General features: G+C 36.4%; 1 protein-coding gene across 1 annotated transcript in view; it reads left to right on the forward strand.

The window, feature by feature from the left end:
- Window positions 1-17,083, forward strand: part of ANO3 (anoctamin 3) — a 385,842-nt gene that overhangs the window by 211,738 nt on the left and 157,021 nt on the right. The window contains exon 5 of the mRNA XM_040638905.1: window positions 14,284-14,402. Within this exon, the coding sequence (XP_040494839.1) occupies window positions 14,284-14,402 (119 nt within the window). The remainder of the gene's footprint in view (window positions 1-14,283; window positions 14,403-17,083) is intronic.

Genomic DNA, 17,083 nt, shown 5'->3' on the forward strand with positions numbered 1-17,083 from the left:
TTAGTCATTCTCTTTTAGGCTATAGAATTTCCAACAATTTTTGGTGATCTCTGGTCATCTGTTTAATTTAGAAATAAAACAACAGGAAGGCTGACTCAGAGTTCTGGGTACATGGAGAAGTCTCAGGAAAGGAAAGAGTTCACTATAGTGTGAACGGCTAAGGAGCCATTACTTAGGTGATGTACCCAATGTCAGATTGAAGACTGTACTCCTGAGTGCTGATTCCCACATCACTGCTTTTGTACTTTGAATTTCTTTAGAGAAAAAGTTTGTGTTTGCATGTTTTATTGTCAGACCTTCAGTTTTCTTCAGGTTTTTACCTCTGACTCACTCCTGTCTTTGTCTATCTGCCATCTTTGAGTCCAGCCATCTCTAGGATTTGGCTAAGGAGATTCATTGTGTTCCTGCCTCTGCACAAAATCTAGGCTAACCTACTCTATCAGTTAACACTCTGACATCGGAAGTTTGCCTTCTAGAAAACTATTGTTGGTCTATACCTTTTGAACGTTATTTATTATCATGTTCATGAAGTCTCCAGAGCAAGGGACAACAAAGGTACTTGAAAGCTCATTCAGCCATCTTGAACTTTGTTTCTTTATTCTACCCACAAGTTGATGATACACAGCTCTTCAAAGAGATACTTTGTTGTATGAGCCATAAGATGAAACCTGTAGAACACATATTTTAGAGACTCAGTGTACAATTTTACATTTAAAAATCTATTCCAAAAAATAGTATCAGAAATGAAAAGTATTATTCCTCACAGCTTTCTTGATAAGAATTATCAAACTTAGGAATGGAGGAAAATTGAATATTCTAGTACTTGTATTATTGAACATTTTGGGGAATATTGCTGGGTGGGAAAAAATAGCTTAAATATAAATGTAGACCTCCCCTCATTTTAGTTAAAAATGTATTGAAAAAGAGGTAGAAAGAAATATACCAATATATTAGTTAAGAGTGTGTATCTTTATGGTATGATTATTTGTAGTTTCTTCTCGTCTATATTTTCTTTTTTTTCTCCAAACAACACTGCAAATATATAATAAAGATATGTAAAGAAAAAATTTACATCAGAATTTTTTGTAAGTGGGGAAAATTGCTTATATTTCAGTCCGAATAGCACACATTCTATGGAGAGTTTTCAGAGCTGAAACTTGAAACTGGTTGATAGTCACCCAGTATTTGAAATAGCAGTAATATTGAAAGATTCTATCCTGACCCTCGGTTTGTAGTCAGTATAATTTTTATTTATTTTTCCTATAGCAGAGATAAGTTTGCTCAACCTTCTCTTTTGCCTTTTGCTTTTATCATGCAAGATTTACTTCATTTGAGCGAGATTTGCATTCAGATCTGTAGTTGCCAGACTTGCACATGAGCAATGCCTTCGAACTGGGGCTTTTCTTTTTCGTAAACTAAATAGAAAGAAAAGAAAGCCAGAAGTTATCGAAGAGTAATGTTAATTAATCTGTTACAACACTTATTTTACAACCTCAGAGTGAATTTATGTATAACCTTCAGAGGGTTAGCCCTGAGTTTGCATCAGTGAACATATTGGTGGCCTGGCCACATCACCTACGTCAGTGGTTCTCAACTCGGGCTACACATTCAAGTCAGCTGGGAGTTTTAAAACTCTCTGAGTCCCAGCTCCCAAGAATCAATTTTACTTGGTCTGAGGAATGAAATCAGGATGGATACTTTTAACTGCACCCCCAGGTAAATATTAAGTATAGCCAGAATTAAATTTCTAGCCTAGGGACTCCTGGGTGGCTCAGTTGGTTAAACATCTGCCTTCAGCTCAGGTCATGATCCCAGGGTCCTGGAATCGAGTCCTGCCTCATCGGGCTACCTGCTTAGTGGGAAGTCTGCTTCTCCTTCTGCCTGCCACTCCCCCTGCTTTGCTTGCTCGTTCTCTCTCTCTCTCTCTCTCTGACAAATAAATAAATAAAATTTAAAAAAATAATTTCTAGCCTAAAACATGTATCTGGATTTCTTTCTGAGGACGTTGTTAAGGTACTTTTTCATTATTTTTTAAACAATGAGCTGCGTTATTTATCATAGCACTCCGAATTACTGCAAATTAGTCATGTTTCTTATAATACTCACTCTTGTGTGTGTGACATAGAGACAGTGCTGGCTTATTAAGTTTCCTAATTAAGGGAAGACAGCCACCAGCAGGTTCATTTCATATACAGCATCAATATCCAAGAGAACATTTCATCAGAACAAATACACTCAATCAGAGTACAAAGGTCTTTATCATAGTAATTAATTCTGAAAAAGGTTACTATTGTTATTTTCTAATAAGACAAAAACAAGAGCAAAAACCTTGTCCAAAATATCCATTCAGGTGATACAGTTTGCAAAGCACCTTTCACTAATAATTCTCCCAAATACTAATTAATAGACTAACAATAACTCTAGTCATGCAAACCTTTCCATTCAATTTGATGCATATTATTTTTGGTAGTAAAATAATTGTGATAATGCTGTCACAAATGTTAACCTTTTCTCTAAACGCTTAATGTAATTAAATGTCCTAACTCCATGAATGTTTCTCTCCTCGTCATTCCAGTGTGTCCCAATCATCTGACACACTTGACCTGTGTTCCTGCCTCTCCAGACATTGTACCTCATAGTATTTTAGCACACCCAGCATCAGGCTACCATTCACTCTATTTAGGGAATCGTCACAGCTTCTGAAGGGGTAGCATGCACACACGAGCTATTTGCCTTTACAGTGAAGGTGAGAATGCACTTCTGGCTGACTGTATTATCACCAACCATTCAAGGACTCCATCCCAGTGTAACACCAGGCTGGAGAGTACTCCTTTAGAATCACCCGCATATCTAAAATGTATATGATTTTTTCGTCTTTGAGAGGAGATTAAGCATAACAATGTCAAATATACCAAGAGTGTAATTAAATAAAGCACGAGTGTGTTAGCAACACATGCTCTCTTTTCAATTCAGTGAAGTTACGTTTTCTATTTTTGCTTTTAGAGTGCAGACTGCCAGCTTCTAGCATAGGGTTGGTTAACCCATGGGTGTTTCCAAGTACCAACAGGAGCTAATACAATTTTTGGAACCTGACAGATACATCTAATTAATGGCTTTTTTTTTTTTCCCAAGAGAAAGAGCACACGCGCAGCGCATGAGTGTGGGGGAGGGGCAGAGGGAGAGAGAGCATCTTAACCACACACCCCCTCAGTACAGAGCTCAACGTGGGGCTTGGTCTCACGACCCTGAAATCATGACCTGATCCAAAATCAAGTGTTGGACGCTCGACCAACTGGGCAACCCAGGATCCCCCCCTACCTTTTTTTTTTAAAATAGTGTACTACTTTGAACTGCCCTATGAGAATACCAATGCTGTGGCAGAATTAACTGCATGTAGTCAGTGTTTCACTGAGGAGGAGTATACCTCATTGTTCAAAATGATAGCTATGGAGGACGGAACATTCTTGGTTCTGTTGATTCAAAGCAGGACATTTCCACTAAAATTGCCTAACAGGATTTGTAGTATATTATGGATGAAATGCTATTTTCCCAGCCAGACATTGGTCAAATTCTCATTCTTGTGTCTACTAGCTGTGTGACTGTGACATATTATTAACCACTCTGAACCTCAGTAAACTCATTTATTAATTGGAATTAATGATCCATACTTTGCAAGACTATTGAATTGAATGAAGGGCATAACTCCATCATGCTCCTAGCACATCATAAAGATTCAACAAATATTTGCTCATTGCTTTTTTCACTCACTCATTAAGCTTATCTTTTACCCCAAATTTTGCTAGGCTCAGAGATATCTTCACTAACCAGCTGTTTCTATTATCAAAATGTGATATTTATGGCAGAGTGGAATAACAATTATTTACCGAACACTTATTACACAACTGTCTACCTGACTTACCTCACTTAATTCTCATAACAATTCTTTGGGTTCAATACTATTAGTAGCCTCTTTGTATACCTGAGGAACCTAATTGGCCAAGAGATAAAATAACTGGCCAAATGCCATACATCTCTCCAAGGGAGAATTGAGATTCTAACCCAGGAAGTCTTAATCCTTCATCTTCTCCCTTAATTATCACTTATCACAGTAGGAATACAGTCCATGGAGGTGAAAGGTGGTTAGTGATGTCCATAGAATACTGGCTCTGCAATGCTAATAAATATGAGGCTGTGAGCAGCAAAAGATGGGGGTCACATTGCATGATAAAATATATTTGGGAGATGATTGATTGAAGAAGGCTGATCAGGTTGGGAGGTTTAGAATTTCGTTGTTTGTTTTTCTTCCGTCATTCTTTATATTGCCATCGTGAGCCTTTAATTTTACTTTTCTTTTCATTTTTTAAAGATTTATTTATTTATTTTAGAGAGAGACAGTGAGGGCGGGAGGGGCAGAGGGAGAGGGAGAAATTCTCAACCAGACTGCCCACTGAGTGGGGAGGTCAAAGAGGGGCTCGTTCCCACAACCTTGAGATCATGACCTGAGCCGAAGTCAAAGAGTCAGACACTCAACTGACTGAACCACCCAGGCACCCCTAATTCTACTTTTCATAAAACAGCTCACAGAGCCAGAGCACCATTCCACCTTGTGCCTCCAGCCACACAGGCAGACACAGTCACACACACACACACACACACACACACACACACACAATTATTCTGAAATGTGCCAATCCATGTAACAGTGAATTTGAAATCCTATGTGACGATACTCTTGTCTATCAGTCCTGGAAGCCCTGCTATTATCATCCACCCTCTCTCTTGCTAGTATTCTGTAAAATGACAAGGACAGAGAAATCCATATTAACAAGTAACTGATGGTTGAATCTGCCCACGCTCATGCTGCAGTAAAATCAGATAACTTTGAAGTGAAATAATCAGGGCTTATTAAAACCAACATAATTTGAGTCCAACCAACTAAAATATACATCTATCTAATCTTGTGAAATCAACATTTCCTTAATGCTATGAAGTGAGTCCCTTAGGAAGTGATTTATATTAGAGTGGTTAAGATAATTTTCTTTCTGTGAGCTTAATAGTTCAGCTTGCTAGAGTGTTCATTTTATTTCTTAAAACAGTTACGGTCAAATGAGTACATGGTGATTTTGCTTTCATTCTGTAATATTCAATAACCTCCAATAATTTTTGATATTTTTTCAAATAGCATTTTATATTAAGATGGCATAGAAAAGAACTTTGTAGTAATGTTACCAAGCTATGTCAGGATTACAGAAATAAGGGAATTACACTGAAAGAACAGATTGTTTTCCAGTTGTGACAGCCTCACAGTCACAGTACATCTTTTCAATTGTTTCTTAAATCCATTAAGTAAGTCCTCTTGGCTCAGTTTTCCACTTGTATTTAGAACCTGACACTGCTCAGCACTTGCCGCTACAAGTGCTCTATCACGCCTCGTCCAGCGTGCCAGTCTCTGGGTAGATCAACATCATGACTTCCTAATTGTCCCTGCTCCAGTGCTTGTCTTATGGTCTGTTTTCCATACAGCAGTTACAGGAAGCTTTCATAAAAGGAAAATTAAATATCGTCATTTCTCTAGTCAAATCCCTCCCAGTTTCCCACTACATGTAAAATGTAAACTCCTTACTGTAGCCTTCAGAGGCCTTATGAGATCTGGGCCTGTTCCAGCTCTGGAGCATTTGCTAATACGTCCTTTGACTCACACAGCTGCAGCCATTCCAGCCCGCTTTTGCTCTTTGTTCATAATAAGTTTGCTCTTATCCCAAGGCCCGACACTGAGAGAAACCAGATTCATACACGCTTCACTTTGTGTCTCCTAATCTTGACTTGAGAGGTATTACTGGAAATTTTAAGATTTATTTTTTTTTCCCTCTTTCCATTTCCAGAGGAGAGAGCCTTCCTAGTCTTGTTGGTGCCTACAGGCCGAATCAAGAACAGTACCTGGCACGTAGTAGGTGCTCAAGGAGTATTTTTAGGATCACTGAAAGGATAGGTGAATGGAGGAAAGCCAAGGAGGATACTGACACACATATCTTTGGAGATTCTGCTCTCCATTACTGCTTTGCTTTCCATGATGTCATTCATTGCTGTGATTTTTCCCACCTGTTAGGAATCAGTGCTCTGTTATTTTTCTCACTGAAGACCTAATCTAATTGCATTCCTCTTTTTCATGTAAGTCGTATTGACAAACCTTTTTTAGAGCATTTAAAGACCTAATAGCTACGGTTCTTCTTAAGTAGTAGGAGAGTGCCTTTCTAACATTATTCCTATGGGAAGTCCTTCGGAATACCCATTTAGATGGTTCCTACTTTCTATTATTATAGCACTTTGGTTATAATACTATTACACTGAGTTCACTAGATGATAATAATTGCTATTTATATCTGTCTTTTTCATATTACCTAATACATACTGTCTACTCAATGATGGATGGGTAATTGGTGATTGGGTGAATGTATGGAATGATGGATGTGGATAGGAAAAAACACTGGTACACTGACATTGTAGAAAGCATTTATCTTCAAGATTTGCTTAGTTGTGGGGTTGGCTGAATACAGCTCTGGCGGTACCCTCACTGTGACCAACTAGCGTCAGGACTTTAGAACATTGCTAGTGTTGGGAGAAGTAGGCAGCAAAGGAACTGCAACGAATTAAGTCTGGATCTTCATTATCATCATGCTCTAACCAGAGTAAACTATATATGGACCATTAGGTTTATTCTTCATAGGAAACTTCAGCGGAATTATAATTTTTAAAATCATGGAATTTATGAGCAGTCGGAAGATCAGGTATTAACTCTATCACTCAGTAGAAAGGTACAGCATCTGTGCCTCAGGTTCCTGATTTATGAAATGGAGATACCAATATTATGTTTTGATTTTTTTCTTATACTGTAAATCAGGATTGTTTGAATTAATAGTTTTTGTGAGATGCAAATAAGACAATGTATGTTGGAAATATTCATATTCATATTCATTAACATTAATATGAAAAAATTAATTTGGGTTTGCTGAAATCATCATTAGTTCTCTTTTCACTATATCAGGCTCCCTGCTTTAACATATTTAATGATTTTTTCAGCTTTGAGAATCTTGGTTTTTTTTAATATAACAGCTTTATTGAGATATAATTCATGTACCATATGATTCACCCATTTTAAATGTACAGCTCAATGGTTTTTAGTACATAAAAATTATAAAGAATAAAAATAACCTTAAGCCATTACTATTATTATTTTAATCTTCAGCCCCAACTACTCTGGCAATCCTGAAACACACTATCATTAGCAATGTATGGGAAGGTTGCACCATAGTGGTTTTGTAGATTCCTAATTACCAGAATTATGGATTTAAAGAAAGATCAAAGAAAAAGAATATATAGTTCTTCAATACCTTATATGTACAAATCACATAGATTATTTCATTTAATCCTTAAATAAGATTTTATTATTCCAGATTTTCAGATTGAGAAACTATAACTAACCTACTTCCGTTAAGCTAATAAATGACATAACCAGGATTAATTTGAGTTTGCTGAAATCATCATCTTTTCACTACATCAGGCTCCCTGCTTCAACATATTAAATGATGTTTTTAAGCTCTGAGAATCATGTTTTTTTTTAAATATAGCTATAAGCAGCTTTATTGAGATATAATTCACATACCATACAATTCACACATTTTAAGTGTATAACTTAAATGGTTTTTAGTATATTCGTAGAGGTGTGCCATCCAACACCATAACCAATTTTAGAATATTTTTATCACCTCAAAAGGAGACCCCATACCTATTAGCAGTCACCTTTTCTTCTTACCCCAATCCCCTAAGCTTCAGGGGGATTCATTTACTTTCTGTCTCTATAGATTATTCTGGACAATTCATAAAAATGGAATTACACAATATTTGGTCTTTTGTGACTAGTAGTTTTCACTTAGCATAATGTTTCCAGGGTTCATCCATGTTTTAGCATTGATCAGCACTTCATTCTTTTTTACTGCCAAATAATATTCCATTGTATGGATAAGCCATGTTTTATTTAGCTATTCACCAGTTGATAGACATTTGGATTGTTTTTGCTTTTTGGCTATTACAAATTATGCTGCTATGAGCGTTGGCATACAAGTTTTTTGTGAATCAATATTTTCGTTTCTCTTGAGTATGTATCTAGGAGAATCATATGGTAGTACATTAAAACTTTTGAAAAACTGCCAGATTGGTTTCTACAGCAACTGCACCATTTTTCATTCCCATCCAAGCTCATGAGGGCTCGATCTCTCCACATGCTCACCAACAATTGTTATTGTCCATCTTTTTTATAATAGCCATCCCAGTGGCTATGAAGTGGTTTCAGTGTGGGTTTGGTTTACACATCCCTGATAAATAATGATATTGAGCATCTTTTCATGTAAACACATGAAAAGCCAACAGCAGTTGGCTACTATATATCTTTTTTGGAGAAATGTCTATTCAGATCCTTTACCCATTTTTAAACTGGGTGGTTTGTCTTTTTATTATTGAGTTGTAAGTGTTGTTACGTACATATAGATATGTAGGTGCTCTTTCTGTTTCTTATATGAATGCAAGCACAAATATATGCATGTAAAACATGTTAATTTGCATAGATACACATGTATACATATGCACATGTGTATACATACATGTATTTTATATATCTATGCTGAAACTTAATGTCAAGTGCTGATACATATATTGCATGCATGTTTTGTGTGAATGTGTGTGCGTTATTCTATGTCTGCTGATAAGAGTAATAAAGCCTTATGAGGAGACAGAGAACTATGGGAGGTTCTATTTTAGAAATGGTGGTGAAGGAAAGCTTCTCTGATGCGGTGATGTGAGCTCAGTCAACAGAATTTACTTAAGGATCAGGCATAAGGCAAAAGAGAAAATGAGGAGTCAGGATGTTGGCTTCTGTAGCTGGAAGAATGCAGTTGCTATTTACTAGAGTGGAAATTACTTCTGTATTTTATTATCCATGGGCTTGGGGGAACATTCCTGTGAACATAGATTTTTTTTTTTCTTTTGGATGACTTTAGGATCCCTCTCCAGTTGTGCTGTTCACACGTACTGACACACTTTGTTCCAAAGATTTTACTAATTTATATTGCTATAGAAAGTAAATGACTATATAGTCATTTACATTTCCCTAGTGTCTTCTCGGCAATGGATATTTTTATTAAAAATGAAAGATGCAAAGATCTGTCACCGTCAACTTAAGGAGGATAGAAAGCTATGTCTATAATTAGAGATTCCACCCTTTTTCATTCAACAAATATATTACAATTTTTATGTAACCCAGTTATTTTTTTTAACTTGTGAATATTTTATGGCTTCAAAGATTCCTAAATCATCATCTCTCCAATACTACAAGAGGCAGTATTACATAGTGGCTAGGAATGTAAGGTTTAGGGCCAGATTTCCTGGGCTCTCCTTCTGCCACACACCAAATGTGAGACTGCCTACATTTCCTCACTGGTTAACGAAGGCTAGTAACAATACTTTTAAAGGATTTAATCAAATGATATGTGAAAATAATATGGCACCCTTCCCAGTGTTCAGACCAAAAACATTGGAATTATTGTTGACTTTTCTCTTTTAAATGCCAGATCCAATAGAATTCTGTTAGCTTTCCTTTAAAAAAAAATACATCCTCAGTTTGACCATTTCTTAGTCTTGATACCACCCTGACCCAAAGCATATCCTCCCTACCTGATCATTGCAGTAACTCCTAGCTGGTTTCTTTGCCTCTGGCCTTGGCCCCTTCAGCCCATTCTCATGGCAGCAGCTAGAGTTCTTTTGTTAAAATCTACTCAAATTCACTCTGCTCAAATTCATCCAATGGCACTCTTTAACTCAAAATGAGAACCAAAATCATTCTACCGGTCCCAAGCCCTCCCTAATATGCTCCCACTTCCTCCATTACCACTTTAACATGATACCCTGCCACCTTCACTCTTGTTCACTCCTAACCAGTCACACTAATCTGTTTGTCTGTGAATAGACAAGAAAAGCATGCCCCTACCTCAGGGCCTTTACACTTGCCCCTTTGCCTATGATGCTCTTCTCACAGAGGTTCACTTACCATTTTGGCATCTTTGCTCCAGGTTACCCCAGGGAGGCCATCTTTAACCACCTTATTTAAAATTGCAAATCGCTGCCCTCCCCATTATCTTCCTGCCCTCTTTTTTTTTTTTTTAGTTGACCATATCAACATTTAATAGATAGGGGTTATATTTGTTCTTTTCTTAACTTTGTCACTGTCAACTTCATGAGGGTAAGGATTTTTGTTCATTGTGATTCCTACTCCCTTCAAAGTAGAATGTCCCTGGTACACTGTGATCTAGCTCAATATATTGATTTAATGAATGAAGGATACTTGATACATATAGCAATTAAATAATTATTAGCAATCCAGATGAAAAAGAAAACAAAACATTAGTTATAGGAATATTGTGTATAAAGTTAGTGTGAGAAAAAAAATCCAGTATTAACAAAAGAATACAAACCAAGTTAAGACATTTTTATATTCAGGAAAGTATATGTTAAGTCAGTAAGTGTAAGATTTCTTGTTTCTAACCTAGGAACACTGTAGGAACATCGTAAAAGACAAGACAGGAGAGGTAAATTTACATTACGATGACAGGAATTTGCAATCTTGCTAATAGTAAAAGGAAAAAAAGAAAGCTATTATTATATACAGAAGAATCCTTCCGTATAATTTCAAGAAAAACAAGAAGAAAGGCAAACATATTTACATTCCTAACAATAAAAGGAAATTTTAAAAATTATGTCACTTATGATCCAGATTTTCCAAAATAACAAGTCCATCTTTTCTCTTTTTCTTTTTAAATTAACTCATCTACTAATGACCAAGTTATGCTAGACTCTGTAGTAAATTAAACTCACATGAAAAAGAGATTGAACATGGTCCTGTGATAATTTTGTCTAAATTCAGAAAAATCAAAAGAATCACAAAAAGAAGGGAAGGAGGGAAAGAAGGAAGAATGGGAGAATGAAAAGGAGGGGAAAACCAAATGTGATGGAAATCAGGAGAGAAAAGGACCATTCTATTTGGAGCTTTGGGGCAGGAAGGAGCAGAGGATCTGAAAAGCTTTCATGAAGTTGGTAGCATTTGGCAAGTCTTTCAAAACTGAGCTTTCTTCCAGCAAGATGATGATGTAAGGATGTTCCTGTTCCAGGAATATTTGTGTTGTAGGAATTAAGGAGAAAGAAGAGAAAACTGAATTGAATTAAAATTAAACAAAACAAAATATAAAAATCTCTGCCTAGAGAATGTAATCGTGAATGGAATAAGGTTTAAATGAGTGGAAAACTTCTATAAACTGTATTTCTTATATTCCATGGTAAATGAGATATGTCAACATAAATTGTATTTTCTCTTGTAAACATTAAGTTAGTAATCGCAAAGTTATTAGAGCATAGAGGAGGAGGACCCTTTGAGACCTTCTTCAGAAACCTCTATTACAGATGAGAAGACAGACTGCCAGAGAAAGCGCTGAGGTAGGATGGGGCGGGTTTAGGATGAGGCATCACAGGACTGTGACCCGCAGGCCGGCGCATGCTCCCAGCTTACGCTGCCCATTTACCTTACTGCTATTTAACCGGAAAGGTCTCTTCCTCACTCTGGATATCAAAAGAAAGAAAAGGATGGGGAGAGAGAGAGGAAGGGAAAGATAAGGAGACAGGCAGAAAGGTAAGGAAAGAGAAGGGAGATGAAAGGGAAAAAAATGAGAGAGAAACTTTTGTGCCTTAGAAACCAGCAAGCTGGACATGATGGGGTTTTGGTAACTGATCTAATAAATTTACTCCAAAATTTCAGTTTCTTCGTCACTCATCTGACACCCGTTCAGTTCAAGTCCAGGTTTTGCATTTTTTTCCTTCCATCCAGACCATTCTTTCTCCAGTTACCTGTGTCACTTACTGCTTCACCTTCCTGCGTCTTTGCTCAAATGTTATTACAATTCTCTACTAAAATAACATCCTCCTCCCCACCTGTGACACCCACGTCCTTCCTTTCTGCTGTCTGTTTTCCAGTGCACTCACCGCAAAACACACTTGCTATTTCCTTAATTTGTGTTGTTTATTGTTTTTCTCCTTTGGCTTGAATGTTCCATTTCCAACTATTAAAACAATGTCTGGCATATCATAGTTGTTTAACTAATAATTGTTAGATGCATAAAATGTAATCTATGTAAATCTAGGGAAAACATTATAGTATATTCACAAACATCAGCTTTGGAGTCAGATCTGGATGTGTTTCAGTTCAAGATGCACTCCTGGGGCGCCTGGGTAGCGCAGTCGTTAAAGCGTCTGCCTTCGGCTCAGGGCGTGATCCTGGCGATCCGGGATCGAGTCCCACATCAGGCTCCTCCGCTGGGAGCCTGCTTCTTCCTCTCCCACTCCCCCTGCTGTGTTCCCTCTCTCGCTGGCTGTCTCTCTGTCACATAAATAAATAAAATCTTTAAAAAAAAAAAAAAAAAAAAAAAGATGCACTCCTTACTGAATTAGTGACTTTGGCATGATACTTAATCTCCATCTGCCTTAATTTATTTACTGTTAAATGTAGGTAAAAAGCATACCCACATGTGTACAGATGTTATGGGGATTAAAGGAAATAATACCTGTAAAGTTTCTGGCTCTTAGAATATACTCAACAACTGTTAACCATCAATTAATTCTAATTTAGCTAATTTGATAGATCTGGTTTTAATTATAAGTGCTTAGAGCATTTTAACATAATTGGCAATTAATAACATACTAAGACATTGGGGCGCCTGGGTGGCATAGCGGTTAAGCGTCTGCCTTCGGCTTAGGGCGTGATCCCGGCGATCTGGGATCGAGCCCCACATCAGGCTCTTCTGCTATGAGCCTGCTTCTTCCTCTCCCACTCCCCCTGCTTGTGTTCCCTCTCTCGCTGGCTGTCTCTATCTCTGTCAAATTAATAAATAAAATCTTTAAAAAAAAAAAAAACAACATACTAAGACATAATACTACCTGTCCAGTTTTAATTCATTAAGATTCTGATACTCTAGCTGTACATGGCATAATATATGTTATAGCAGATTTTAAGCATCCTAATAAAAGAAATTAGTGCATGTATTATAAACAATTTTCTCTTCTGTTATAATACTAAGTCAAATGATTGAAATCTTTAAAGCATTGCACATAGTTGTCCATGTCAAAATTTATGTTTGATAGGTGTTAACAGATGGAATAAAATAACTCTCCCAAAACATTTCCTTTTATTTGAAAAGGCTAAATATACACGATTCTGTCTGTGTTTGAATTTGAAGAGGTACTTCTATCACATTGGATAGAAGATTGTGTGAAGCACGTCAGCAGTTCCTGGTTGTACTTACAGCCCCCAGAGAAGCTTCTTGTTTCATACTCTTTTGCACTGATTCTAGCTTGTTCATCGTTCATATGTGTTCTCACAAGTTCCTACGCTTTTTATAATTCTAATGGTAATTAATTTTCAGTATTCTCTCCTTGCTTGCGGTTATAGTTTCATTTCCATCCCTGATATTTTTTAAAATGTTTTTTCTTGTAATGTTTGTGAGAATTGCTTCTATGATTTCTCAGACTTCTGTCACTCTTCAGTCAAATTCACATATAGAAAACTTTCCAACTTTTAAGAAAGCAAATTCTCAAAATTGATACAGTTTTTAATTAAGCAAATAAATGTTTGGGAATCTATTGAATTCTTAGAAATATCTTTATCTGGGGCACCTGGGTGGCTCGGTCGGTTGGGTGTCTGCCTTTGGCTCGGGTCATGATCTTAGGGTCCTAGGATCGAGCCCCGTGTTGGGCTCCCAGCTTGGCAGGGAGCCTGCTTCTCCCTATCCCTCTGCCACTTCCCCTGTTTGTGCTCTCTCACTTGCTCTCTCCTTTTCTCTCAAATAAATAAATAAAATCTTTAAAAAAAATCTTTATCCTCATGTTTAAAAGAGATGATGAGTTTGTGTGATTCTAATTTTAATTTCTAAAAAGTTTAAGTCCATTAAACAGCAGAAATGCATGTAATTCTTACAGAAGTTACTGTAGTGTCAGTATTAATCCACTAACAGGGAAGCTTTCGTGTTATTCCCCTTTTTTTTCTTTTTTTGTTTACTTTTTGGATGGGTCATAAGAAAGTTATACTTGGCTAAAACTTGGAAAAGCGTGAATAAAAAAGAGATTAGTACATTTAAAGAGAGAGAAAAGGAAGAAAGATAAAAGTGGATATAATTTTCTCTTTCTCTTTTCTAGCCCTAGGGAAAGATAAGGATTACATGGATGAATCAGAACATGCTAATTATGACCGATCTCGGCTAATCAAAGACTCTGTTCCCAAAGATAATTCTGAATCCAAGGCAAAATTGTCTAAGGTAATGCAAACTAAGCTATCAATAAGTCACGTGTAAACAGTATTTCTAAAACCTTTCAATTCTTTTCAATATTAATGTATATTGTGCTGGAGAGGAGAAGAGCGCACGCAGGTTAATATGTTTCGTTAAGAACTTAAAAGTGGAAAGTTGTATGAACACATCATATTCATTTATGTTATCAAAAATTTTTTTTAAACAATCTGAAATGTAAAATTAACCTTTAGAGGGTTATTACCTCATTTTTTCATAATTTTTGAAAGGCAGTATGATTTCATGAGAACGTGGAATGGACCAAGATTTGAATTCTAGTTCTACTCCTTACTGTTTGTGATCATTGAAGCAGGTTAATTCAACTCGCTGAGCCTTGTTTTTCTCTTCTGTAAAGTTGTATTATGTTGTCTGCTTGACAGAATTCTTTGAGGAGTGCCTGAGATAACCGTATGAATGTATTTAGAGCATAGGAAACGCTGACTATATGGTGGGTTTTTATAACAACCTGGAAGCTGAGAATACCTCATTGAAACTAATTCATAGCAGATGAGTAACTAGGTTAGAGTTCAATTTTTTAAAAAAACCCTGGCTGTAGCAATCCCACCATCCCTCAAACAAAATGATTTTGTGGACACTTCAAAGCATCTGAGTTTAGTCATTCGACACCAAATACGTCCCTTTTTGATATGTTCCAAGACAACTTCTGTCACAGTCCAAGCCCACTTTTTTTTTTCTCCATTATTTCCTATTGATTAAAGTGGGAATGCCTTTGTAAAAGAAATTTGCAAGGAATGACACCTTTCATTGTCACTGCATGGCGAATAGTCCCATCCTTGAATATATATCTCTCTAATGTTTGATTTGGTTTGGCTTGGATTAATTTTGCAAATCCCTTCATTAGTTACCACTAAAACATCAGAGAAGAAATACGGCAGAATTTAAATATTACTCTCATAAATTAGACGAACGTTAATAATAGATGTAGGAATAAATGCTTGCATCAAATTTCTTCATTCCTCTTTTGTTTTGTTTTGTTAAATGGGGTCAGTATTTTGCACCAATAATTTTTAGGTTATCTTTACAAATCAGCGGTTCATCTACCCTCTGTTTACTTCATCTGCCTCCCGTGTCTGTCTGATCAACATGGTGTTTAGAATGTTTCTACTATCTGTAAACCATTGTTCCAAGTCTCTTGAGAGAAGGAGGAGTTATCAGAAATATTGAGGAAAAAACAGATGCTGTTCCTCAAGATGCCCATAGCAGCAATAAGAAGACAAACACAGTATGCTTGAAATAGAAAATGAAATAAGATTAAATAAAATCTGGCACATCTGCTTCTCTAGAATTTACCACATGCCACCAATGATACCTGCCATGTCATTTCTGTTCAACAGTAGCCATTTCTCAGTCTCACTTTGATTAGACTTGAACTGTAGAATATGAAAGTTAAGAAGAAATAGTTAAGGGGCCCCATGGTCAGTTAAGCAGTTTACTCTTGATTTCGGCTCAGGTCATGATCTCAGGGTCCTGGGATCAAGCCCCAGGTTGGGTTCTGCACTCAGCAGGGAGCCTGCTTGAGATTCTCTCTCTACCTCTGCCCCTCCCCCTGCTCGCTCTCTCTGACGCTCAAATATATAAATAAATCTTTTAAAAAAAATAGTTAAACATGTATGCATATTTTATTTTTGATGTTAAAATAAGAGAATGGTGTGTGATGATAGTAACAGGCCACAGTTGTCCAATCCAAGAAATGCTAGTGTAATGTCTTATTAAATCTGCCCGAATACATACTTTTTTGCCACTGCACTTTTACTCAAAATGTAAAAAAAAAAAAAAATGTCATGCATCACCTAGATGTTTTTAGACTCACTATTTTAGCTTCTATTAAAGTATGTCTACTTTATCCTTTCCTAGGTTAGAGCACAGCATAAATTCCATTTGAACAAATGGTCACATGAGAAAAAGAAAAAATGTTTAAAAGCGATTAACTGGTTATTTGCTTATCTACAAATGAAGGGCAAAATAATCTGCTTAGAATATGTTATTTGTGTACATTTGTCACAGGGAACCTCAAAGAGCAGTGACCTATATTTCTACCATTTAGATTAGTATCTAGATAGCCTTCCACTTATAAATTTGTCAACTTTCTTCTTACTCCATCCCACCACTAAATGATATGAGTATTTATATGCATATATTAGATTATATACATTTTAAGATGGACCTTATGAAATTGACAAGATTTCTTCATTTTTGTGTTACAAAACAGCTACTTTCATATTGTTTAAATTAGCATGTATTAACACATGTATAAATTCTGTGGCTAAAGATCTTACCTCACACATTATTTGGTTGGGATAATTGTACTGGTTGCAACCAGCCCTATGCATGTTATGCAAAGCATTTGATATTTTATTTCTTTATGAAAGTTACTCATTTGCAAAGGGATCATTTTAGAGATGACAGAACAAGTTTATAGAGTCAACAGGAAGGGAGCAAAAATCCCAGGGGAAAGTGACTGCTAATGTAACTATATTGTGAGTAATGATAAGTATTGGATTACAGAAAAACAAATGGAGCTTTCCAATAAAATTTGCCATCAGCTATAAACTAGGTTCATAGAAAATAACTCCCAATCCTCCAAGGTGGTATCTTACATTGAATTTATGAGGAAGTCTGTTGAGCTCATC

This window comes from Ursus maritimus, unplaced genomic scaffold (genome assembly GCF_017311325.1).
Source record: "Ursus maritimus isolate PB19 unplaced genomic scaffold, ASM1731132v1 scaffold_23, whole genome shotgun sequence".
Classification (NCBI taxonomy): Eukaryota; Metazoa; Chordata; class Mammalia; order Carnivora; family Ursidae; genus Ursus; species Ursus maritimus.